General features: G+C 36.2%; 1 protein-coding gene across 5 annotated transcripts in view; it reads right to left on the bottom strand.

Annotated features, from left to right (window-relative positions):
* The window catches only part of AKAP9 (A-kinase anchoring protein 9), a 171,501-nt gene that overhangs the window by 86,270 nt on the left and 59,295 nt on the right, over nt 1-25,936 (bottom strand). For all 5 annotated transcript variants that reach the window (XR_012090367.1, XM_073009135.1, XM_073009134.1 and 2 more), the window contains exons 8-14: nt 23,330-25,717; nt 14,642-14,855; nt 13,284-13,363; nt 11,311-11,449; nt 10,476-10,561; nt 4,918-5,032; nt 4,282-4,480 (exon numbers count right to left, since the gene is read on the bottom strand). Coding sequence is in view for 4 of the 5 variants with exons in the window: in XM_073009135.1 (XP_072865236.1) it covers nt 4,282-4,480; nt 4,918-5,032; nt 10,476-10,561; nt 11,311-11,449; nt 13,284-13,363; nt 14,642-14,855; nt 23,330-25,717 (3,221 nt within the window). In the remaining variant the exon portion in view is untranslated. The remainder of the gene's footprint in view (nt 1-4,281; nt 4,481-4,917; nt 5,033-10,475; nt 10,562-11,310; nt 11,450-13,283; nt 13,364-14,641; nt 14,856-23,329; nt 25,718-25,936) is intronic.

The following is a 25,936-nucleotide window of genomic DNA, read 5'->3' on the forward strand; positions in this document are numbered from 1 at the left end:
CTCCTATTCTTTTCTATCCTAAATTCCGTCCAAAATTGGGCAGATAAAAGTTGTCATCATCCCATTTCATAACTTATATAACTAAACCCCTAATGATGGCCATTTGATTGCTTCCAATTGTTCACCATTACGAACAATGCTATAATACAGATCTTCACAAATGTATCTTGGCACACTTCCATGGATGTTTCTATATGATAAAATCTTGTAAGTAATTGTTAAGCTTAATATTTCATGTTTTAATTCAGGGCTATATTCCAAAAAGTTTTATTAATTTTATTATCATAATTGTATCATTTAAGTACTTTCTCAAAACTTTAGCAATCGGGGGTCATAACAATTGTAAAACTTTGCTAGAACATGTATGTCTTTATTTTTGAGAAGACATTTTCTTTCAAACATTATTGGCCATTTAGGTTTTTCCTGCTGTGAACTACCTTCTCATGTTCTATGATCATCCCATGCTTCTAAAAACTTGTTCTTCTTGTCTTTCTTCTCTGCCCTTTCCTGCTTCTTCTTTATTACTATTTTGTCTCTGTTTTCCTCACTGTCCCTTGTATATACTCCTCTGATCCTTGGCTTTATGTCTTGGATCTTATTTTCACAGCCTAGAAAATCCTCCTGATTATCTATCCAGCCACTGTGATCTAAACTCCAAAAAGTACTACTTAGTCCACAATGACTTCATTCTTTAAGCTTTACAGTATTTGAAAGTGTTTACTCCAAACTGAAAAAATAGTCCGGCATAAACTTAATTCACTGTTCCCCTCTTGCAATTAAGCTTCTACTATCTGCAACCCCTGTTGAATTTCCTATTTATGTGATGTACTTTCATTTTCTATATTCCCCAGGCTCAAGCAACACAGAGTTATCTTTGTTTTTTCCCCTCTGCTTTGTTTCCAACATTCCTTCCATTGCAATGTCTTAATACTCATCCTTCATTTCCATTTTGCTGTTATTACTCTAACAGGCAGTATTACAGATGTGCAGTAAAAAGTGCCACAAAGAGACGGGTTTAAATTCCAGCGTTTTAGTTATATCACTATGTTATATTCCCCAACCATTACCTTCAAAAATTATTGCAAGTAATTATTATTTCAGTGATTACACTGAAGTCCCTGGAAGGAAATAGCCACTTTACATAAACATCTAATTCTACCTCCAGGATATCTAGCTAAGGCTCTTTTCAGTTACTGTTTCATTTAATCCTCACAATCTTAAGGGTAATTATTATTATCCCTATTATGATTTAGAGATGTTTAAATAATCTGTCCAAGATCATATAGTCAGTAAAAGGTCAAATCAGGGTTAAATGCAGATCTGTCTGACTAAAACCCATGATCTTTCCAACCTCAGAGTGTTTCTCTTAGAGGTTTCTAGTATGAAACACCCAATATTTGTTAAAAGAATGACTCAATTATTTTTCTTAACTAATTCAAGTCTACCCACAGGGAACAGTATACTCTATTCAAAATGTGTTACAGTTGTGTCCAAAATATGTGATGCTATTTACAAAAAAATAATTTTGACTCATTACTATTAGTAAGAATGAGGATGGTGGTAAGTAAAACTCTTTTTGGTAGGGGTGCAGGGAGCAAATGAATGGTTTTGGTTCAAAGGCACTGTCAACACATTTCCACGGAGTATTACAGAAACTCTGAGAGAGGGTGGTGAGCTGGCAGAAGCCCAAATGCAGGAATAACAATGTAAGCCTACGTTTCCAGAAGCCTCTTTTTTCTTCATGCTTTGGAGAGAAAGCATCATTAATTAAAGGAAGATTACTTGAAATACTGACTGGTTATTAGAAAGTTCTTCCTAATTACCTATTTTGTTTCATATCAGAAAGCAGTGGTTTCCAAATGTCAATCTATGGGTTCCAAGCCTCTGAATTATATTGTTAAAAACACAAATTTCCACATTCCATCTCAAAGTTATTGAGTATGACTCTCCAAATTATCATTCAGTGATCTTTCATTGTAAGTATTAAAAAAATTATATTAAAGTTCAAAAACTTCCACTATTTCTGATGTACGGTCATGTTTAGAAACCACCAATCTCAAAGAAAATGGGAGCTTTATAAGGCTAAGCCAATACCAAGCAAACAATTCCAAAGCCCTTATGTAGGTTCCAAATACAGAAGAGTAACAACTAGTTCCAAACAAGTAGACATTCAATTTTCATTCACTATCCAAAAAAACTGTGTTGAGGTTTTACTAGCAAGTGCCTATGAAGACAGTGCTAGAATAGCAGAGCCAGCCAAAGTTAGAATAAATCTCTGAGGGTTTTATAGAGCTAGTTATATATTATATCATACTTCCCAACTAAATTATAAACTGTTTATTCATTAAACAAATAACTTATTGAGTACCTATTATGCGCAGAGAATTATCTTAGGTGTTTGGGACATATCACTGACCTAAATGGAAAAAGAGCCCCACCCTTATAAAGTTTAAAGTCTTTGACCAGAGACGAACAATAAACAAAATAAAAATGAATCCACTCCCTCCAAATTTACATATATTTGGTGTTTATATATATATATACACACATATATATATATATATATATTTTTTTTTTTTTTTTCAGGCAGAGTCTTGCTCTGTTACCCAGGCTGGAGTGCAGTGGTGCGAATTCAGCTCACCGCAACCTCTGCTTCCTAGGTTCAAGTGATTCTTATGCCTTAGCCTCCTGAGTAGCTGGGATTACAGGTGCATGCCACCATGCTTGGCTAATTTTTGTATTTTTAGTAGAGATGGAGTTTTGCCATATTGGCCAGGCCAGTCTCGAACTCCTAACCTCAGGTAATTTGACTGCCTCCGCCTCTCAAAATGCTGGGATTACAGGCATGAGCCACCACAACCAGCCTAGTTATATATGTAATATATACTATATAAAATGTGTATAATGTATACATATATATAATTAGACAATATTAAGTAATATAGAAAAAGTAAAGTAGGGAAATAGGAATCAGTGTTCTAGGAGACAATTTTAATTTACACAGAGTGATTAAGAAAAGCCTCATGAGAACATGACACTTGAGTAATGATCCAAAGGAGGTGAGGGTGTTGGCCAGGCACATATCTGGAGGAAGACCATTCTAGGTAGAAGGAACAGCCAATGAGAAGTCCCTAAAGCAGAAGCATACTGATAATGCTTGTTACTGGTGACAGCATCTTGGGGTCAGAAGACAGTGACAGACAAGTCAGTTGGAGATTAAAAGTCAGAAAAGTAATGGGTACTCATCATGTAGGACAGAAGAGCTTTGGAATGATATAATCTATTTTAAATTTTCAAAGCAAGATTCTGGCACCTGCTCTGTGTTGAGAACAGACTTTAGGGAGGAGTTAGGGTAATCCAGGTGAGACAAAAGGATGGCAGAGACCAGCAAGGTTTTAAGGAGTGGTACAGTTTGGATATATTTTTGAAGGCAGAGAAAACAGGATGTCTTGATAGACTAGAAAAGAGGTATAAGAGAAAGAGGAGTAACGACAGATGGATATAACTGCAGAAGGAGTAAATTTTAAGAAGATCCAGAGTTCTACTTTGGACGTGGTTAATTTGAACATGAGACAAAGTGGAGGAAATCCTGCCATGACTGGAATGATCCTATCTTATATTCCTTAAGTATTCACCATATCAAAGTACCAAAGACTAGGTACAGAATAAACTGCAAATACATGCACATTGCCGATTTAATTAAGGAGATTAACAACAACCAACATCTTTATAATGTAAAAATTTAAGTAGAATTCCTATAATGTCTTTGATTTACATCAACATTTATTTCAGGCATTTCAAAGATATAGAATGATCTCCTGCCCTTCTTTCTTTTTTTTTTTTTTTTTTTTTTTTGAGACGGAGTCTCGCTTTGTCGCCCAGGCTGGAGTGCAGTGGCGCGATCTCAGCTCACTGCAAGCTCCGCCTCCCGGGTTCCCGCCATTCTCCTGCCTCAGCCTCCTGAGTAGCTGGGACTACAGGCGCCTGCCACCATGCCCGGCTAATTTTTTGTATTTTTAGTAGAGACGGGGTTTCACTGGGTTAGCCAGGATGGTCTCGATCTCCTGACCTCGTGATCCGCCCGTCTCGGCCTCCCAAAGTGCTGGGATTACAGGCTTGAGCCACCGCGCCCGGCCTGCCCTTCTTTCTTAAAAATGCTGCATCCTATCTCTTTTCAGCAACTTTGCTTAAGTTACTTTTTGTAAATAGCCATTCTAGATGATACTATAATTGTTACAAAGCTACAAATACTGTTGAATGAAGCTATAAGCAGATGAATACCTTGGCGGAACTGTGGACTCACTAACAGCTTGAAGCCTCTTCCGTAAACAGTGGATCTCTGCCTCATAGCTTTGTTCAGTTTCTTTCAATTGTTGCTGCAAAGAGGATATGAGGCTTTCTAATTCTTGAACTTGTTCTTCAAGTTGTTCAGTTTTTTCAAGATGTTGCAGAGAAGATAACTTGCATTTATGATTGACATCTATGTTATATAAAGAGACAAAAAATGCACATTTCAACAGAAGTTTCTTAGTGAAATAGCACAATCACTGTGAAAGAGTATGTTTTTAGTGGTAAAAACTCTGGTTTCAATTTAAACTCATTCTGATGAAAACAAGAAAATATAAATAGTACAACTCAAGATCATCTTTTTGATCCTCATGCTGCAGTACTCCTAAATCCAACATTTTATATCTTTAAAATTTAAAACAATTTACAATTATAGAACATAAGAAGTGAAAAAGGACCAAATAGATAAGTAACCCAAATCTTTCATTTTAAGGATGAAAACATTGAGATCAGAGAGGCTACAGTGAAATGCCCAACGTCACTATGTTAGCTCAAATTTTAAAGTAAAAAAGCAAATTACTCAATATTTGGTATAAAAACACCACATTGTGGTATATGATCAAAATTTACCACTGTCTTCCAAACTGGTCATCTGAGAATGGATTGATAAAAACTTTGTTTCCTCTTTTGGAAGGTTTTCTTCTCCAAATTCAAGTTTCATACCATCTGTTTGCTGTCCCCAAATCTATTGAAAACCACAGAATAAAAGCAGTAACATAAATACATAATCCAGCAATTAGAAAGCTGTATTAAAGCAACTCTGCATTAAGATGCTTTTTTAAAACCACCCAAAATTGTGGCACTCTAATACAAGTGTTTTCCCTTCTAAGTTGTTCCCTGTTCTCTTCGGTAACAGTAATTCATATTCCATACCTTTCATAGCACTGAAATTATGTTAGTAATGTTCTTTGATATCTAAAAGGAAGTTCATTTTACTACAAAAACAAGTGCTTCTGAGAATTTTGGTAGAAAGCTGATAACAATATTTATAGTATAACCTGGTCTTTGAAATTTCAATTTGTACATAATAAATTTTATATTACCAATACTTGATTAATACAGCTTATGTATCTCTAGATATGTCCTATGTACAACCAGGTAACTGACAAATGGTATGCTGCTCTGTACAGTAAACAAAAGAAAAGAATGAAAATAGATAAATCTCAGCTCATTTCCTTAACTATTATTAAAAAGCAGCAAGCCTGTAATCCAAGCACTTTGGGAAAGCGAGGTGGGTGGATCACCTGAGGTCAGGAGTTCAGGACCAGCCTGGTCAACATAGTGAAACTTCATCTTTACTAAAAATAGAAAAATTAGCCAGGTGTGGTGGCGCAAACCTGTAATCCCAGCTATTTGGGAGGCTAAGGAAGGTGAATTTCTTGAACCTGGGAAGGGGAGGTTGCAGTGAGCCAAGATTGAGTCATTGAACTCTAGCATGGGAGACAGAGCAAGACTCTGCCTCAAAAAAATAAGTAAATAAACAAATAAAATTAAGCAGCAATATGTCAGATACCTGTGTGTACTAATTTATTCATTCATCAAATACTTAATAATCAATGTGACCAGCACTGTGACAAGAGATAGTAAAAATATAAAATCCGTTTAAAAAATAACAATATATCTGCCTGCATGGAATTCATCAATCAGATGGGAAAATACACAATTAGAGAATGGCTAAACTATAAAATTTGACTATAACTACAATGATACAGAAGACTGATATGGATCTGAATAATTATGGAAGTCAATTTTGATTTAGGCTCATATATTTTTGGCAATGATTTGGGAAGGCTGTAAGGAAGAAAGAGTAAGAAAATTTATGAAAGAATGACATATGCCATAATTGACAATGATCTTCTTGAGGAGAGTTTAATTTGGATACGGAGGGGGAAATAAAGCTAAATAAGATAGATCCAAATTACGTAAGACTTTAAAAGCAAGGGGAAAGAGTTTGGACTTGCAAGACTAGATGAACAAAGGATACTGTAGAAGCAGGTGAGCAAAAGAAAAAAAGCTATTTGCCAAGAAGGTTGTTTTAACTGACCACTACTCTTAAAAATCCTCTAACCAACTCCTACCCCATGAGTACGTTTCAACAGAGATCTTGCCTCTTAGTTCCCGGGGAAAATAAAGATCATCGGGTAAATTATTAAGTTTCTAGTCCAACCTTTCTAACTCATTCAGCAAACATTTATTAAGCCTTTACTGTATGCTAACACTCAGATAAGAGGAGGAAACAAAAATAAACAGAAGATTCCCTGATTCCAAAGGGTTTAAAATAATAGTGAAAGAGGCAGAATGGTAAACAAACAATTATATAATATGAAAAGTAATGTGATACAAATGCAAATGCGTATAAGAAGCTATAGGAACATGGAAGAAGGACAGAAGGGTAATCAACTATTTAAAGTAACGAAAAAAGGCCAGGCGCGGTGGCTCATGCCTGTAATCCCAGCACTTTGGGAGGCCAAGGCGGGTGGATCACGAGGTCAGGAGATCAAGACCATCCTGGCTAACATGGTGAAACCCCGTCTATACTAAAAATACAAAAAAATTAGCTGGGCGTGGTGGTGGGCGCCTGTAGTCCCAGCTACTCGGGAGGCTGAGGCAGGAGAATGGCGTGAACCCGGGAGGCAGAGCTTGCAGTGAGCCTAGATCGCGCCATTGCACTCCGGCCTGGGCGAGGGAGCGAGACTCCATCTCAAAAAAAATAAAAAATAAAAATAAATAAAGTAACGAAAAAAGAGAAGCACGATAAGCAAGGCCTGTACTGTTGCTAAGGAAACAGAGGAATAAATGCCTAAGCCTAGGAAGACAGGTAAAGCAGATGACACAGAGGGAGTAAACATTTGAACCAACTGGAACAAGTGGGAACAAACCAAAAAGGCTGGGAGGGGATGGGCAGTATTATGCAGAAAGGGCAGCATGCAAAAAAGCCCAGGGTGCATTTGGGAAACTAAGTATTTCAGTGTGGCTGAAATGAGGAGGAAGATTAGAAGATGAAGCCAAAAAGTTAGGCAGTGATGTATTGCAGTGCTGATCCTGATCCCAAAGTAACTCTGAAATGCCTCTCTAATTGCAGCTAATTTACAGAATTCAAATACGATATCTTCTTATTACCCCTTGTGCAGAAAAGACATCTACCTGTTTGCTATATTCATCTACCTGTTAAGCAAACGTATTTACTTACATTTCTTTTCTTTTCTCTTTTTTTTTTGAGATGGAGTCTCACTCTGTTGCCCAGGCTGGAGTGCAGCGGCGCAGTCTTGGCTCACTGCAACCTCCACCTTCTGGTTTCAAGCGATTCTCCTGTGTCAGCCTCCCAAGTAGCTGGGATTATAGGCACATGTCACCACACCCAGCTAATTATTTTTGTGTTTTTTTAAGTAGAGATGGGGTTTCACTATGTTGGCCAGGCTGGTCCCCAACTCCTGACCTCAGGTGATTGGCCCACCTTGGCCTCCTAAAGTGCTGGGATTGCAGGTATGAGCCACCATGCTCGGCCTTACATTTCTCTTCTAAACACCTACTAGAATGTTGCCATGGAAAACTATTTTATATATGTGTGTGTGTGTGTATATATATATGTAAAATAGTATATATGTATATGACATTCCTTAAACTAGTTCATAAATCCCATTAATTTATACATTTCTTCAGTCCGGCGACTTCATTACTTTATTCCCAGTACATAGAACAACCTGGCATTTAATTAGCAAATAATAAATATTGGCTGTCCAGTCTGTCCTCAGATCTAAGGAATAAATAAATAAATACATACATACATAAGTAAGTAGGCTGGGTGCGGTGGCTCACGTCTGTAATCTTAGCACTTTGGGAGGCCAAGGCAGGCAGATCATGAGGTTAAGAGTTCGAAACCAGCCTGGCCAACATGGTGAAAGCCCGTCTCTACTAAGAATACAAAAATTAGCTGGGTGTGGTGGAGCTTGCCTGTAATTCCAGCTACTCAGGAGGCTGAGGCAGGAGAATCGCTTGAACCTGGGAGGCAGAGGTTGCAGTGAGCCGAGATCGTGTCACTGTACTCCAGCCTGGGAGATAGAGCAAGACTCTGTCTCAGAGAAAAAAAAAAAACAGTACAGTAAAATAAAAATAAAAATAAAAATTGACTGGATAACTGAATGAGAACAAAGTATAAGTTTTTCTTTCATATTCTTTATACTTCCTTCAGTGTATATATCAGTATGGTAGAAGACCAGGAGTGAAAAGAGAAGACTATGTAAGACAAATCCCCAAGTTTCTGGTTGAATGTTGTTCCTTGAAACTGAGACGAGAGGAGAAGCTGGTTTAAGCAGCAGAAGTTAATAAATTCATATTTCAATATGCTGATTGAACATACCTACAAGAGTTTTGAGTAGAGATAACTGATGAGATATATGACTCTGCAGCTCAGAAGGACTGACCTAAACATAGAGATCTAGAAGCAATGAAAGGAGATGAAAAAAGCATTCAGATTAAGAGGATCAAATAAAGACCCCTGGTAAAATAGACAGGGTAGCTAAAGTCCAAAATGGACGCTTGAAAAGCTACAGAAGCTAAGGGAAGAAAATATTATCAGAAAGCAGCAAATACTACAGTCGAGAAATAATAGATTAAAGTAAAAAGAAAACTAGTTCAAGATAGTACACTGAGCATGTGTTTATATCTGAGGTTACAAAGTGAAGGCTTGAACTTTAAATCCAGTCTATACTTTTATAGTGCTCTTTTGGGGACAAAACAGTTTTTGTTGTTGTCTGGCTGCTTTCTGTTTCCCAACCTTAAAATAGAATCCGTTTATTTTTGAATATTTCTGTGTGTGTGTGTGTGTGTGATATTTTCAGAGATGAGGTCTTAAGCTCTGTTGCCCAGGTAGGAGTGCAGTGGCACAATCATAGCTCATGCAGCCGCAAAGTCCTAGGTTCAAGTGATCCTCCCACCTCAGCTTCTCAAGTAGCAGGGAGGACAGGTATGTGCCACCATGCCCGGTTTATATTTCCCAATATTTTTAAAAGGAAAAAAACCATATAAAATTAATAGATTAAAAGTACTAGCAACACTGGGCCCTGATTCCTACTTAATGGCAACAAGATGCATAAGCTGGGCAGCTGCAGCCCCTTTTGGATGAGGCATGTTTTCTCCAGGTTTCAGTTGGCCTTGGCCTTCTTCATTTATTTTATTAACTAAATTAATGTAGGCATTTACATTTGTGATTAGTGACGTAAACCTCTTCCCTTTTGATTACGCAATTAAAATGATAGTAAAGAATATTTAAAAGGCAAAAATCCATAATGAACAAGAAAATAAGAGATGAAACCAAAATAGATTCTACTCATATAAATCTACTGGAGTAGGTTTATAGATTTTTGGAAAGGCTAGATAAGGTTGTACTTAATTGCACAGAAACAGAGTGGGGAAGAAGAAACAGGAGGGAAAGAAAGAAGGGCAGAGAGATGGAGAGGAAGAATTTCAGCCAAAACATAACTCATCAACATTATAACTTGCACTATCAATTAAATCTTTCAAATCTGCCTAAACATTTTAATAATTAACTGAACATCAAAAAGCACCCCCCCAAAATACACATAGACATCTTTCTGGATTTCTTTCTACATGAGAATTACATTTATCCTTGCCAATATATGCCTTAAGTTGTTCTACTGATAGAGTTAATAAATTACACTGTGCCATGTATACTATCTTACCTAGTTTTCTACAGATATTTTAAAAAATTGCTTGAACATAAAATTGACATATATAATGCTGTGTGAAACTAATTACCTATGTACTAAGCAACTAAACTCATTACCAATTTTCTCTAAAACAGAAGGCCCACTGCTTTACGTTATAAGTAAAATTAAATGCAATTGTTTCACACAGTTTACCAGTTGATACATTATATATATTTTAAATTATCATAATTCTAAAAACTCTCTAAAGGGGTTATTATTTGACTTGCAGAAATTCTTTTAGCTTACCAATATAAATTATCTACTACAAATATATATTGCTTTTCCCAATCTCCTTTTTCACGTTCTCTTATTTTAGAAATTCTTGGTTGATAAAAGCAGCTTATAAAAAAGCAGGTAATACAATAAATGCAAATATTACAATACATTTTCCATTTCACAGACCTTGCTTAGTCGTGTTTGAAGTACCAAGAGTTTGTTGTATTCTTCTGTTACTTTGTTGAGAAGAGTGTGCATATTTTCTTGAAAGTCTGGATGGTAAACAATTATAATAATTTCACTTCACAGTAAAAGTCTGCATCTTCCAAAAAATATTATTCACCTATTTATAACTTAAAAAAATTGCCTGCTAGAAGTAAACCTCAGATATTTAGTAACTAAAAATTGAAATTTCATTCATGTGAAATGCCTGCTACGAAGATAACTTGAAAATTTCATATTAAAATATGTTAATTTCTTTTGGTAGTCATTAATTTATACACATTTTGTTCATTATCTATACAAATGGACAGGGCTAGGAAACATTTTATCTGTGAAAGAACATCAAAAAAGTGTGAGGTTACTATTTGCTAAAACAAACTTATAGCAGATCTATATTAAGAAAGATACTAATATATTTCTTATTTCTTAATGTTAATCTTACTCATTTTAAAGCAAAAACCACTGACATGAACTTATTCAATAAATACAATAACTTTTAAAAATTTGGATCTATGGTATAAAAAGTTAAAAGAAAGAATTAGGATAAGGAAAAAGGAGTAGAGAGATAGAGGATAGACAATAGTGGACAGCTCCAATTATCTTCATATCATCATTATCGCACTACAAAAATTTTAAATGTATATTAAATATAAGATTTCATGAACGTGAAAGGAGGATAAGATGTTAAGATGATAAACAACTTGGCTGGGTGATTAAATCATAATAAAAAGTAAAGATCTGTCATCAATTAATTTAAAAGGATTAAATACTGTTTAATAGTATGGTAAGCTTTTATTACCTTGAACTTCATATCTATAATCTTGTAATTCTGGATCTTCATTTTCAGAAGTGTAATCACCAGAATTCTCTCTATCTTCTGCATTTACTTCACATTTTAAAGCAGGAGTATAATATTCACCAAGGACACTGCATAAAGTCTGTCGACAACAAAATTGGGTATTTTAAGGAATTTAAATTTTGATTTCTACTTCTAAAGATCATTAAACATTATTCTCCTTGATGTAAGGCAGTCAAAATGGCACACAAAAATAATTAAGAAAACCTTCTCTCCATACCCTTATCAATCTGCAAAAGAAACAAGTCTAAATTTCTCTGTCTCTCTGGCATGAAATCTTCTTATATCAGGAAGATAATAATCTTCATTGCAAAAAACCATAATTTTTTTTGCTTCCTTATAATAATAAAATTTATCTTATACTTTAATCATCTACTTCCTAGCTTGGATCCTATTTCTGATGTTATCTCTGTAATCTCAAATACCTTTGAAAAAACACCACAGGACAAGGATGGAAGTTCAGAAATGCTGATCAGAAAGAAATCTATAAATTCTAAAGAAATTATATCAAGCAAGAGAATTACATTCATATACTTAAGATAATATTCATAACACATGAGGCCAGGCGTAGTGGCTCACGCCTGTAATCCCAGCACTTTGGGAGGTCGAGGCAGGTGGGTCACCTGAGGTCAGGAGTTTGAGACCAGCCTGGCCAACATGGCAAAACCTCATCTCTACTAAAAATACAAAAACTAGCCGGGCGTGGTGGCCTGCATGTGTCATCCCAGCTACTCAGTAGATGAGGCACAAGAATAGCTTAAACCTGGGAGGCAGAGGTCACAGTGAACCGAGACTGTGCCACTGCACTCCAGCCTGGGCAACAGAGCAAGACTCTCTGTCTCAAATAAAAAAAGAAAAACAAAAAAGATTCCTAACACACGAGAATAGTTTTATGTAATTTATATACACACACAAAAATTGAAAATACGTGACACATTGTTTTCGTTCTTCTCCTGGGCAACAGACAATTCTATCATCATTTAAAACAATACATTCCCCATAATCATTTGATAAGCTTTCAAATAACTTTTACCTTTGTTCCTCATATAACTAAAAAATTACCACCAACTTCTAGACTTAAAAATCAAATTGTTCACTGCTATTTCTTCAGATTTCTTGAGATTTGCTTAAACTATACTGTCAATTAATAATTAAGTTTATTAAATTTTCAGCATAGCCCCTAAGATGCAGTTTTCTCACATTAGAGTTGATTTTAGAAACCGTAAACAATCACCCAATTTACAGACAAAGAAACTGGGACCCAGAAAGATGGGTGCCATCTTAGTGTTTTGGCTCACTCTACACAGTCTCCCAGGATGTCTCCATCTTGTCGTTGTAACTCATCGATGGCAACACCAACAATTACTGTCTGTTCTACAGGTGAGATAATTTACCAGAATTTCTTTTGTTTCAAACAGATTATCAGGAAAATTTTTAATGCTCATTTTAACTTAAAAACTCAGGAATACTTTCTAAGTACACTTCTGAAGTAAGGTAGTGGAGAAAACTAGGCTGGGTGATCATCAAATTAGTAGCAACTTATAATTTAGCACTCCTTGTGTAAAAGTACTTTTTATTTATTTTTTAAAATCTATTATTATTATTTTTTTTTTGAGACAGACTCCCACTCTGTCACCCAGGCTGGAGTGCAGTAGCATGATCTCCACTCATCAATGCAACCTCTGCCTTTCAAGCCCAAGCGATTCCAATGCCTCAGTCTCCCAAGTAACTGGGACTATAGGCACACATCACCACGCCGGACTCATTTTTGTATTTTTTGGTAGAGACCAGGTTTCACCATGTTGGCCAGGCTGGTCTCGAACTCAAGTGATCCGCCCACCTCAGCCTCCCAAAGTGCTGGGATTACAAGTGTCAGCCACCACACCTGGCCATAAAAGTACTTTTAAACATCTTACCTGTAAAAAATAAGAACATTCTTCAGACACTGCCTTTCGAAGTTTTCCAATGAGCAGATGTAAAGGCTTTCCTTCATCACCTAATAGAACAGATAATGGATTAAGAGATTCAATTTACATACTTAAGAACTATGATAATATTTAACTTATGTTTCAACTGGAAACTCCCATGCAATAAGAATCATTTTAAATTCTTTATTTCTTTGAGTTATTTTCCATTGCTCAACATTGTCTCAGAAAATTTGTGAGATTTTCCACTTCTATCCACAAAATGGTACAAAGCAGTGACTTCTTTTTACTAAAACCCAACAGAAAAAAACGCATCATATATCATAACCTATTACATACATCTATGTAAAACTGAAATAAAAATCTCAGAAATCAATATTTATTCTTCTACTATAGTGCCATGTACTCCAATGTTTTCTGTTCTACTCTACCTTGTTTTTTTTTTTTTTAAATGTTGATCATTACTCACTAAACTGACTTCACCACCCATTAATAGACCTATTAATTAGCCTCTAGTTTGAAAAACACTAACCTGTTTGAAGAGGACATCAATAAAAATATTACATGCTTAAAATCTTATTAAATTAAAACCCAAAGCACTCCTGAATTTTAAAAGTTGTAATCTTATTTAAGCCATTCTCAAATTTCTACTTTTGAATGCAAACTTCTTTTCCATACTCATTAACATTTAGTTAATACTCACTGTTTATGGAAACGATAGCCTTAGTTGCTTACCTGGTGTTCTAATCACTAATCTCACCTCCTCCAACTCACCCCAGTGGTGTCATCATAAAATAAAAACCATATTGTGTTACTCTATTTAAAACCCTGTAGTAGGTCTTATCACCAACAGCATAAGGCTTATACATGCTTCTTTCAGAACAAAACTTTTTCTAATCAAGCTCTTGCCAATCTCTCCAGCTATAACCCCAACTACTTTCTCACACACCTTGAACTCTCAATTTTTCAAAATGGGTGTACCTTTACACCTCAATTCTAAGGACTCTAGAGCCTCCCTTAAAATTCCAACCCCACTACTCTGTCTCCCACCTCACCCTACTCATCCTGCCAGGAAGCACTAGATATTTCTCCTTTCTCCTCCCATTCTTTCTATTCATTCTTCTGCTGGATAAATTGTTCATTTTATATATACTTTCTCAATGGATTGTGACTTCCTATTGGAAAATGATTTCAGCTTTCTCAAGCACTTAAATGAATGCCTAGTGATTATATCAACAACTGGAAATCACCTTCCTCTGTGGGTTCTGACAAGGAAAAAATTATAGAATGGCGGGTTCTATCCAATACTTATTTGGATCATGGTACTTATAAGTCAGAAACCATTTTACCTGTTTCTTGAGTTTTCGTATTCTGTAGCTCTAACTGGTGTATTTTCTGAAGTTCCTTGATCTTTTCCTCTTGAGCAGAAATAAGCTCCTCTTTAAGACTGCAAAGAGCTTTATCTTTTTCATTTTCCATATATTCACGGACCTGATCCACATGAGTTGAATAAACCAGAGAGAGGCAAATGCGTTGGGCTTCCATCTGTAGCCTTAAATCATTCTTAAAGTAAACATATGTAAACATTATAATATTTTTAAATGAAAAATCAAATAATTCAACTTCTATTTTTTGCATATACTGACTACAAGAGTTTAAAAATTCATAAGAGAACTGAAGTCTAATTTTTTTTCTGTCTTCATTCTGTTGCATTGATCTACTTTTCTCTTTCAAGGAAAGTAGCACAATGTTTTCATTGCCTCAGTTTTATACTAAATTGTGATTTTTTGGTATAGCTGGCATGACTCATCTTTAATTTTTTGTTCTAAAATATTTTAAATGTACAGAAATGGAAATAATGAAGTAACCAACATTTATGTACTCACACCCCAAATTAATAAATGCTTTTTTTTTTTTTTTTTTTTTGAGACAGGGTCTTATTCTGTCACCCAGGCTGGAGTACAGTGGTGCAGTCATGGCTCACTGCAGCCTTGACCTCCTGGGTTCAAGCGCTCCTCCCACCTCAGCCTCCTAAGTAGTTAGGACTACTGGTGCATGCCACCATGTCCAGCTAACTTTCTATTTTTAGGTAAAGATGGGGTCTCACTCTGTTGCCCAGGCTGGCCTGAAACTCCTGGGCTCAAGCCATCCTTCCAAAGTGCTGAGATTACAGGCATGAGCTACTACACCCCACCTACTACTTGTTTTTATTCACTGTTATATCACCAGGGAATAAAACTATGTAGAATGCAGCAGAGGGTCACTAAGTATTATTAAATAAAAGTTGACTTGTAGGGTCTCTTTCCTATATACTAAAATTTCACAAGGATCTCAATGAGTTTCGGGCTTTCCATTACGCTCCACTGATCTATTTGTCCATTCTAGCATCAAACCATACTGTCTATCATGATTTTGTAGTAAATCTTGTTATCAGATGCAATACATTTTTCTAGGACTCTATTGATTATTCTTGAGTATTTACTTGTCTATATCAATTTTACAGTTTCTCAAGATCCATGAAAAATTTCCTTGTAATTATAACTGGAAATACACTGAATACAGAGATTAATTTGGAGAGAACTGACATTTTTCTTTACATCTTTCCACTATGAATATAGTACATATTGCCATATAGTGAGGTATTTACATGCTTCAGTGTTTTATAATTTTCTTGACAAAAGTTCAAAACATCTTGTGTAGGGTTTATTTTGTTATTCATAAAGAAGTTTTCATATTCTTTATCTCATTTCTTATTCTTGTCAAATCGCATTGGCTAGGAACTACAAACCAATGTTGAAATAGTAATGTTGAAAGTAGGTATCCTACACTTGATTCTATATTCAATTTTAATGGGAATGCTTCTATCATATTTTATTCTATACTTACTTGATATTAAGGAGAATGCTTCTAAATTTCACTATTAGAAATGTTATCTGCTAAATGTTTTAATGAAAACAATTACTGCGGTTAAGAAATTTCCCTTCTATTCCAGATTTTCTCCATTGAAAAAAAATTATGAGTTATTAGTTTTTTTATGGATTCTTTTCCAATATATATTAAAATGATTATATGGGTTGGACAAAGTAACTTGTACTTATAATCCCAGCTACTCAGGAGGCTCAGGTGGGAGCATCGCTTGAGTCCAGGAATTCAAAACCAGCCTGGGCAACATAAAAAGACCCCATCTCTAAAAAAAATAATAATAAATTAGCCAGGAGTGGTAATATGTGCCTGTAGTCCCAGCTACTTAGGAGGCTGAGATGGGAAGACTGCCTGAGTCCAGGAGTTCAAGGTTGCAGTGAGCTATAATTATGCCACTGCACTCCAGCCTGGCAAGAGCAAGAACTTGTCTCTAAAAAAATAAAATAAGGCCAGGCATGATGGCTCACTCCTGTAATCCCAGCACTTAGGGAGGTCAATGTGGAATAACTGCTTGACCCCAGGAGTTAAAGTGCCAGGGTCTGACCCGCAGACTCAGGCTGCACAACGGATGAATAACGTACTCAGACACCAGTATTCAGTAAAAGAGTGGTTAGGGGGCCAGGCTGCTCACAGAAAGAACTGCAGCAGCCGCATGCCCTGACTAGCTGGTCCTGTGGGCATTTATTCAGCATAGATTTAATGACAAAGGCTTTGAGTCAACACACTTGTGGGTAATCTGGTCATCCTCCCCAGAGAGAGCAGTCCTGCAAATGATCAAAGGTCTGTCTTAGGACCACATGAGTAAACAAGCTCTTTAGATAAACTCCCTTACATTACTATGTATCTACGGCCTAAGCTTTTAATAGAATTCAGCTGCCTTAAATCAAATCTTTCACTGAAGCTATGCAAACCTCCCAGCCTTCCAAGAAGGTTTGTGTCTATTTCCTATAACTTTATCCCCCACCGCCCTGACTGATCCCCTACATTTCAGACCTGCCTGGGCAACACAGCGAGATCCTCCTGTCTGTACAAAAATGTTTTAAAAAATCTTAGCTGGGCATGGTGCTATGTGCCTGTGGTCCCAGCTAGTTGGGAGGCTGAATCGGGAGGATCACTTGAGCCTGGGAGGTTGTAGCCACAATGAAATATGACTGTCCCACTGCACTCCAGCCTGGGTGACAGAGCAAGATCCCATCTCAAAAACAAAACAAAATAAAAAATAAAATTGATCACATGGATTTTTTTCCTGCTATCTATGAATGTGAAGTTAACATTAATAGATTTTTCAGATACTGAATTATTCTTCCATTCTTAGAATAATTTTCTAATATTTTATTTAGGATTTCTACAACCACTCATAAGTAAGATTCATCTATGATTTTATTTGTTTGTACTGTTCTTATCAGGTCTTCTTATCAGTCTCATAAGATAACTGGGTTTTTCTTTTGTCTATCTTACCTTTCTTCTTCTTTTCTTCCCTCTAGTTCTCTCTCTTTAATCCTATTTTATTAAGCAATTACATACCGGTTGAGTTGGTAAGACCCACTTGTAAAATGGTCTCAGTCTAATATTTTTGGTTGGAGGAGAGGAGAGAGGGAAAACCTCTATGATTTCAAATTATTTAATGGTTATTGGTTTATTCAGGTTTTGTATTTCTATTTGAGTTGATTGAGGTAGTTTATATTCTTCCAGAAAACCATCCAGTTCATCTCTATTTTCAAAATTATTGATGGACATTTACTTATAGTATTCCTTTATGAATCTCTATGGTATCTATACTTATGTTTTTATTTTCATTCATTTGATTTTGTTTGTTTTAGAGACAGGGTCTCACTCTGTCGCCCAGGCTGAAGTACAATGGTGCAATCATAGCTCACTGCAGCCTCTAATTCCTGGGGTGAAGCAATTCTCCTACCTCAGCCTCTCAAATAGCTGAGACTACAGGCACATGCCATCATACCTGGCTGATTTTTAAATTTTTTGTGGAGACAGGCACCTTCCTATGTTGTCCAGGTTGGTCTTGAACTCCTGGGCTCAAGCAATCCTCCTGTCTCAGCCATCCAAAGCACTGGGATTATAGGTGTGAGCAACTGCACCAAGCCTCATTTGGTTTGTGTTTTTTTCCCTGATCATACTCTTCTTTTTTTTTTTTTTTTTTTTGACAGAGTCTCGCTCTGTTGCTAGGCTGGAGTGCAGTAGCGCGATCTCAGCTCACTGCAACCTCCGTCTCTGGGGTTCAAGCAATTCTCCTGCCTCAACTTCCCAAGTAGCTGAGACTACAGGTGCGCACCACCACGCCCAGCTAATTTTTTGTATTTTTAGTAGAGACAGGGTTTCACCATGTTGGCCAGGATGGTCTTGATCTCCTGACCTCGTGATCCACCTGCCTCAGCCTCCCAAAGAGCTGGGATTACAGGCGTGAGCCACCATGCCTGGCCCATATTCTTTTTTTTTTTTTTTGAGATGGAGTCTCCCTTTGTCACCCAGGCTGGAGTGCAGTGGCGCGACCTTGGCTCACTGCAACCTCCACCTCCTGGGTTCAAGCAATTCTCCTGCCTCAGCCCCCTGAGTAGCTGGGATTACAGGTACATGCCACCAGGCCCAGCTAATTTTTTGTATTTTTAGTAGAGATGGGGTTTCACCATGTTAGTCAGGATAGTCTCGATCTCCTGGTCTCACCTTGGGATCCACCCACCTTGGCCTACCAAAGTGCTGGGATTACAGGTGTGAGCCACCCCACCCACTGGCCCATATTCTTGAAAGTCCAACACTTTACTAGTGGTTTATTTTATTTATTTTTGAGACACAGTCTTTCTTGCTCTGTCACCTACGCTGGAGTGCAGTGGCGCAATCTCAGCTCACTACAACCTCTGTCTCCTGGGTTCAAGAAATTCTCCTGCCTCAGCCTTCTGAACAGCTGGGATTACAGGCACACGCTCCCACGCCCAGCTAATTTTTCTATTTTTATTAGAGACGGGGTTTCACCATGTTGGTCAGGCCAGTCTTGAACTCCTAACCTCGTGATCTGTCCACCTCAGCCTCCCAAAAGTGCTGGGATTACAGGTGTGAGCCACCATGCCCAGCCACTAGTGTTTACAAATAATAAACTTTCAAAATCCTTGAAAACTCTTCTTCCTGTTTTGGTTATTCTAACTTTGCATATTTTGTTCTTAACTTTATTATTTCCTTCTTTCTACTTTTCTTAAGTCTACATGCTCTGATATTCTAGCTTCTAGAACTAATAGCTTAACTCATTTTCGATATTTATAAAATCAGTACATTTAAGGCTAAAGTTATTCAACATATCATGTTAAATGCATTCTGCATTTTTCAAAAATATTCTTGACTCTTTTTGTGTATTTCTTCTTCCAGATCAACTATACAGCAATTACTATTATGTGTTTTTCAAAAATATTCTTGACTCTTGTGCATTTCTTCTTCCAGATAAACTATACACCAATTACTAAGCTGAATTTCAGTAACTTTTCATTGTGAGTTGGAATGGAACTACATAAGGATTACAGATTAATCTAGAGATAACCTGGATTTTTACAATATTCAAATCTTCCCACTCAGAAATGAGACTTTTCATTTATTCAAGTCTCTTATCCCTCATTAAAGTGTTACAATTTTATTTACATTGGCTTATTCATATTTATTTTACATTAAAGATGTAAATCACTTGAGGTCAGTAGTTCAAGACCAGCCTGGCCAACACGGTGAAACCCCATCTGTACTAAAAATACAAAAATTAGCCAGGCGTGGTGGTGGCCACCTGTAATCCCAGCTACTCGATAGGCTGAATTTGTAAGCTGAGATCCACCCTAGCCTGGGTGACAGAGTGAGACTCTGTCTTAAAAAAAAAAAAAAAAAAAGAATTTCATTTCTGTTTTTTTAATTTAATTATACATGTGAATTATGACAAGTATCTTTCTCTCCAATCATACCACGTATCTTTTTGTCTCTGCAATGGTTAGGACCTACACAACAGAACAGCAAGTGACAAAAGCTATTCTGATCTTCCTGACTCTAACGTGAAGGCCTGTGCTATTTCACTGTTGGTTCTTGATAAGTGGGCTTTATTTATTCCCCCCCTTTTATTCATGCATTCATTCATTCATTTAAAAAAATTATTTACTGCCTATCATGTGTTAGACATTATTCTAGGCACTAGAGATACAGGAGACTGGGTCCCTGCTCTCAAGGAGCTGATATTCTAGTGGTTCCTGCTGTAGTTTCTAAGCTCCGGTATCTCTTTTGATTCTAATAATTATCTTCGAGTTTAAACACATACACTTCAATCTATGACCTCTCCCAGTATCAATAATTAATCAGTATCTATAAAATTCCTGTCACTCTTCCTTCTTCCTTGCATCCCAACCCTGAAAAGACTTCTATCATGTTTTTATTTTTCTCCTTCTGCCCAAACTTCCTAAGTATATTAGAGATATTTTTGTGGCATCCACATTATTTCAAGCATATTTAGGCTGCTCTTAGGTGTTACCATTGTGTAAGTCACTGCTCGATTCCTTCTGTGAACTTCCCTTTCCATCAATAAGAGGTCTGTCTTGGTAATGATGAATGGGCAGGAAGTTTACAGGCTTGCTCCCCTTTACTTTATATAGTCAATGTCACATAGAGGGTATCTGAATGCCATCAAAAGTATCTTTTTAGTAACTCTTTATTAGAGAAAACAGAATTCTGGGTGGGGACAAAGACTCATGCCTATAATCCCAGCACTTTAGGAGGCCAAGTCAAGAAGATCGTTTAATTTAAGCCCAGGAGTTTGAGACCAGCCTGGGCAACATGGCAAATCCCTGCCTCTACAAAAAATACAAAAAACTAGCTGGGTGTGTGGTGCATGCCTGTAATCCCAGCTATTTAGGAGGCTGAAGTGAGAGGATCACCTGAGTCCAGGAGGTCAAGGTTGCAGGATGCTGTGATTGCACCATGAGATTCTAGTCTGGAGAGCAGTGAGAGCCTGTCTCAAAAAAAAAAAAAAAAAGAAAATTAGAATTCTTACTAAGAAAATTTGACCATTTTGACAGCTCAGGGTCAAATGCAGGTCTTCTTCCAAAAATGCTTTCTAAAAAAAATTAAAAGATGTGTGACATTTTCACAAGTAACTGCCACACATTATGGTTTTGAAAACAATTCCAGACATTTAACAGAACACTAATAGTTAAGCAATTTGGCCAGGCACAGTGGCTCGCGCCTGTAATCCCAGCACTTTGGGAGGCCGAGGCTGTTGGATCACCTAAGGTCAGAAGTTTGAGACCAATCTGGCCAACATGGTGAAACCTTGTCTCTACTAAAAGTACAAAAATTACCCAGGCGTGATGGCGCATGCCTGTAATCCCAGCTACTCAGGAGGCTGAGGCAGGAGAATTGATTGCACCTGGGAGGTGGAGGTTGCAGTGAGCTGAGATCATGCCACTGCATTCCAGCCTGGGTGACAGAGTGAGACTCGGTCTCAAAAAAAAAAAAAAAAAAAAAAAAAAAAAAAAAAAAAAAAACTGTTAAGCAATTTGAATTTCTTGACGCTATTTAGGCAATTAAATATATAAAATATCTCTACATTTGACATAAATCATAAATATAAAATATCTCAACATTTGATATAAGATCACAAATATGATATATTTAGGAATAAAAAGAGAAAATTTTCCAATGACTTCCAAAGTCTGTAAGATTCTCCAAGGTCTGGTCTCTTTCTCCTTCAAACTCTTCTTCCACTCTCTTGCTCTCTCAAACTCAACTACACAGGCCTTCATTTTGTTCTTTAAACTTACCTATGTCTTTACAATTGCTCTAATTAGAGCTTCAATGTCATTCAGATCTCAGTTCAAATGTCAATTCCTCCTAGAGACCTTTCCTGACCACCATATTTAATGTTGTTATTACCCTCTCTCTCCATCATTCTCTATCACATTATCCTATTTCTTCATAGATGTTATCACTATTTCTAACTATCCTACTTGTTTCATTTATCACCTGCCTCCCTGACTAAAATACATGTTCTTTGAGACCAGAAACCTCTCTCTTGTTGGCCACTATATTCGTACTTGCCAAGAGAGTCAATAAACATTTGTTAGATAAATGAAGAAACACATAAAACTTTAGTTAGCATCATTACACTGTAGATAGCAGAATTTTCCTGTTATTTTAATATCAGTATCTGGCAAATATAAATTATCAGGAGTGATCTGTTATTATATACATATAATTCTTTAACTATATTTGGAGTTAATACTGTTTTTTTCCCTTCAGGTATAACAAAGATTCTGAAAAAACTCTAGGACTTAAATCAAGGGGTTTTCTTTCTTCCAGGAAAATATAATTTCATAACCACCTAACAACTATAAAGACTACTAAAAAGCTTAGGAGTTCATTTTCAGTTGTGGAGACTTGAAAACATTACTATGAAATAAAAACTGAAACAAATCTTTGAGATTATAACAAAAATTATAAAATGAAATTAGTAACTTTTCTAATGCTGAGATTCTCCACAAAGTTATACAAAGTCTTGTCTTTCCCAAGAAAATCTGAATCCATTAGTGTGTTTTATTTCCTAAGCAGAATATGCAACATAGATTGAAAGAAAGTCAACAATGGTTTAAAAAAAATACTTAAATGATAAATAAATGATGGGCTCAATTTAAAATTACATTAGAGGGTTCATTTTCATTCTCTTCTAAGGATATGAATTTATGTTTTATGAAGGTGAAACCTTAGTGTGAAATGTACATTTTCTTTTTTTCTCTTTTTTTTTTTTTTTTTTGAGACAGAGTCTCTCTCTTGCCCAGGCTGGAGCGCAGTGGCACGATCTTGGCTCACTGCAAGCTCTGCCTTCTGGGTTCACGCCATTTTCCTGCCTCAGTCTCCCCAGCAGCTGGGACTACAGGCACCTGCCACCATGCCCAGCTAATTTTTTGTGTTTACTATTTAGTAGAGACAGGGTTTCACCATGTTAGCCAGGATGGTCTTGATCTCCTGACCTTGTGATCCGCCAGCCTTGGCCTCCCAAAGTGCTACGATTACAGGCGTGAGCCACTGCGCCTGGCCGAAACGTACATTTTTATTGTGCTTTACCATATGTAAATAAGTAAACATACCTGTTCTGATTTAAGTACATTGAGTTCTTTCTGAAGTTTATCATTTTCACTTGGTTGAGCTGCTCTAAGTGATGATTCCTTTGTTACAGATGGTAAGGTATCCAAAATCAACTGTTCTTGCTTACTTTCTTTTCCAGTAGTCATATTTTCAAAAGAAACTTTATCTTCCACCATTATTTTTGATTCTTCACCAAAACTTTTATTTACTTTAGAAACTGATCCTTCAGCATCCCTGCTTGTCATGGTCACAACTCCATCTGATAAGGAGCTTACTTGAGTATCATATGACTGTACATTTTCTGCCCTGTTGTGGTTAATAATGATTTCTAGCTCTCTACATCTCAATAAAACTTGTTCTTTCTCTTGCTTTAAAGATTTAACTTCTTCATTTAGAAAACTAATCTCACCATGTTTCTGTTTCAATTGTTCAGAAAGATCAGCTAGTCTCTGTGACAGCTCTAATTTCTCTCGCTTGGTTACCTCAAGTTTTTCCATGAGTTCTGTTGTATCCTTCTCAACAACCTCACCCATTTCCAATGTTTCTGCTACAAAAGTTTTGTCTTCATCAAAGACAGAACTTTTTGTTTTCACTGTAGTTGGATTTATTCTTTGCAAATGAAGCTCTTCATTAAGTGCTTTAAGCTTACTTTTATACTCTAATTCCTGTTTATTTTTACTGTCTTCTAAATCATCTTTTACTTTGAGAAGGCAAGCATATTCCTCTTGTAACTCTTGATAGTTAACTTCAAAGTTTTTTTCAGCAAATGAAAAAGTGTTCCTTTGCTTTTCAATCTCTTCATTTAGCTGAATACATTGCTGTTTGAGGTCCTCATTTTCCTCTGTAAGTATTTCTATTTCTTTTTCCCAGACAGAGTCTTTGGATTTGGACTTAATGGAGTCTATGAAAATCAATCTTTCTTCTTGGTTATCAGGAGTATGTATTTTCAACATGTCTTCAAGAGCTTTCTTTTCATCTTTAAGAATGCTATTCTCTGCTTCAAGTTGTGTGAATTTTTCTTGAAGATCATTCTCTTTTTCCTTCATCTGTTTTTCTAATAGTTCTGTTTTAAGTTGTAATTCTTGAACTTCTTGTTCAAGTGTACCCTTTTCCTTTTCTTCTTGTCTGAGTATTTCAATTTCTTTTTGAAGTTCATTGATTTGAAGAGTCATTTCTTCTGACTTTGAATTTACAAGAGACTGCTGTAAATCTTTTAGTTTCGAAATTTCCAAAATTAATTGATTCTGCTTAGTTATCAAATTGTCTTTTTCAAACTGCATGGTTTCTATCTTTTGACTCATTTCATTCTGTAAACCATCTATCTGCTGTTTATAGTGAATGCCTAAATTATCTTTAAGTTTTTCAATATTTATTCGATGTTCAATTTCTAAATCTTCCTTCAGTTTGGAAAGTTCTTCTTCATGACTAAATAGAAGCTGTGTTCTCAGCCTCTCTAATTCAGCTTCTTGTGATTCAGCCATTCTGTCTAACACAGCATTCTTTTCTTTTTCTAACATTTCAAGTTTTATCTTATAATTTGTAACTTCTGCTTCATGTTTTAATTCTAGTTCCTTTCGGGATTCAGATGCAGAAACAATCTCAGCTTTCAAATCGTCCACAGTACTAAGGGACTTTTGTGCTTCAGTCAGTTTACTTTCTTGTTCAGCTATTGTCTGTCTAGCTCTCTGAATTTGTTCCCTTGAAAAGCTCAATTCTTCAAAAAGGTCTTCAAGCTGTCTCTGCAGAGCACACTTTTCTTCTAAAATTACTCCTAGTTCTTCCTTGAGTTTTTCCTTTTGAGAGTTAGTATCTTGCAATTTTATATTCAGTTCATTTATTGCCACATTCATTAACTTTATCTGATCTTCATTAACTGTAATATTTGGATACGACCTTAAAGCATTCTCCATTTCTCCCTTATGCCGTGTTTTAAGTTCCTCCATCTGTGACACGTGTTGTCTTATTAATTCTTGTTTCATTTGCACTATCTGCTGCCCATACATCTCATCCAGCTCTGCTCGGAGTTGTTCTAACTTTCTTTGTGTTTCTTGTTCCATTCGTTGTACTATATCAGTTTCGAACTGGCTGTCTTTATGATTTCTCTTCTGAAGTTCTTCAACTGTCCCCATTAACTGTTTTATTTCTTCAGAAGATTGTCTTTCTTTTTGCTTAGAATTAGTCAGCTCTAATTTCATATTTTTTATTTCTTGGTTCTTTTGCACAACCTGTTCTTGTAATTCTCCTAGTAATTTATCAGCAGCTGTTAATTTATCCTTTAGCTCAAGAGTTTTCTTTTCTTCTTCTATTATTTTTGTGTTTAATTCTTCAATGATTGTCTCCTTTTCCTGTATTTCTTCTTTATTTGAGTTTTCTACTTTTTTCTCTTGTTCCTTTAGGGAAAAAAATGAAAATGTAAGAATGGCATTTTTAGCTTCTGGCAAGTTATACCGCTTCATCTCATTACCAAAAGATTGATAGAAGTTTCCTTTTTAAAAAATTCTACAAAAAGTAAATGTTGGTCCTGCCCCTCAATTTTTTCCACAATAATGAGACCTAAAACTCGTGTACCCAACACTACTTGTGAGCAAACACTACAGTAATTATGGCCT

The sequence above is a fragment of the Chlorocebus sabaeus genome, chromosome 21 (genome assembly GCF_047675955.1).
Source record: "Chlorocebus sabaeus isolate Y175 chromosome 21, mChlSab1.0.hap1, whole genome shotgun sequence".
Classification (NCBI taxonomy): Eukaryota; Metazoa; Chordata; class Mammalia; order Primates; family Cercopithecidae; genus Chlorocebus; species Chlorocebus sabaeus.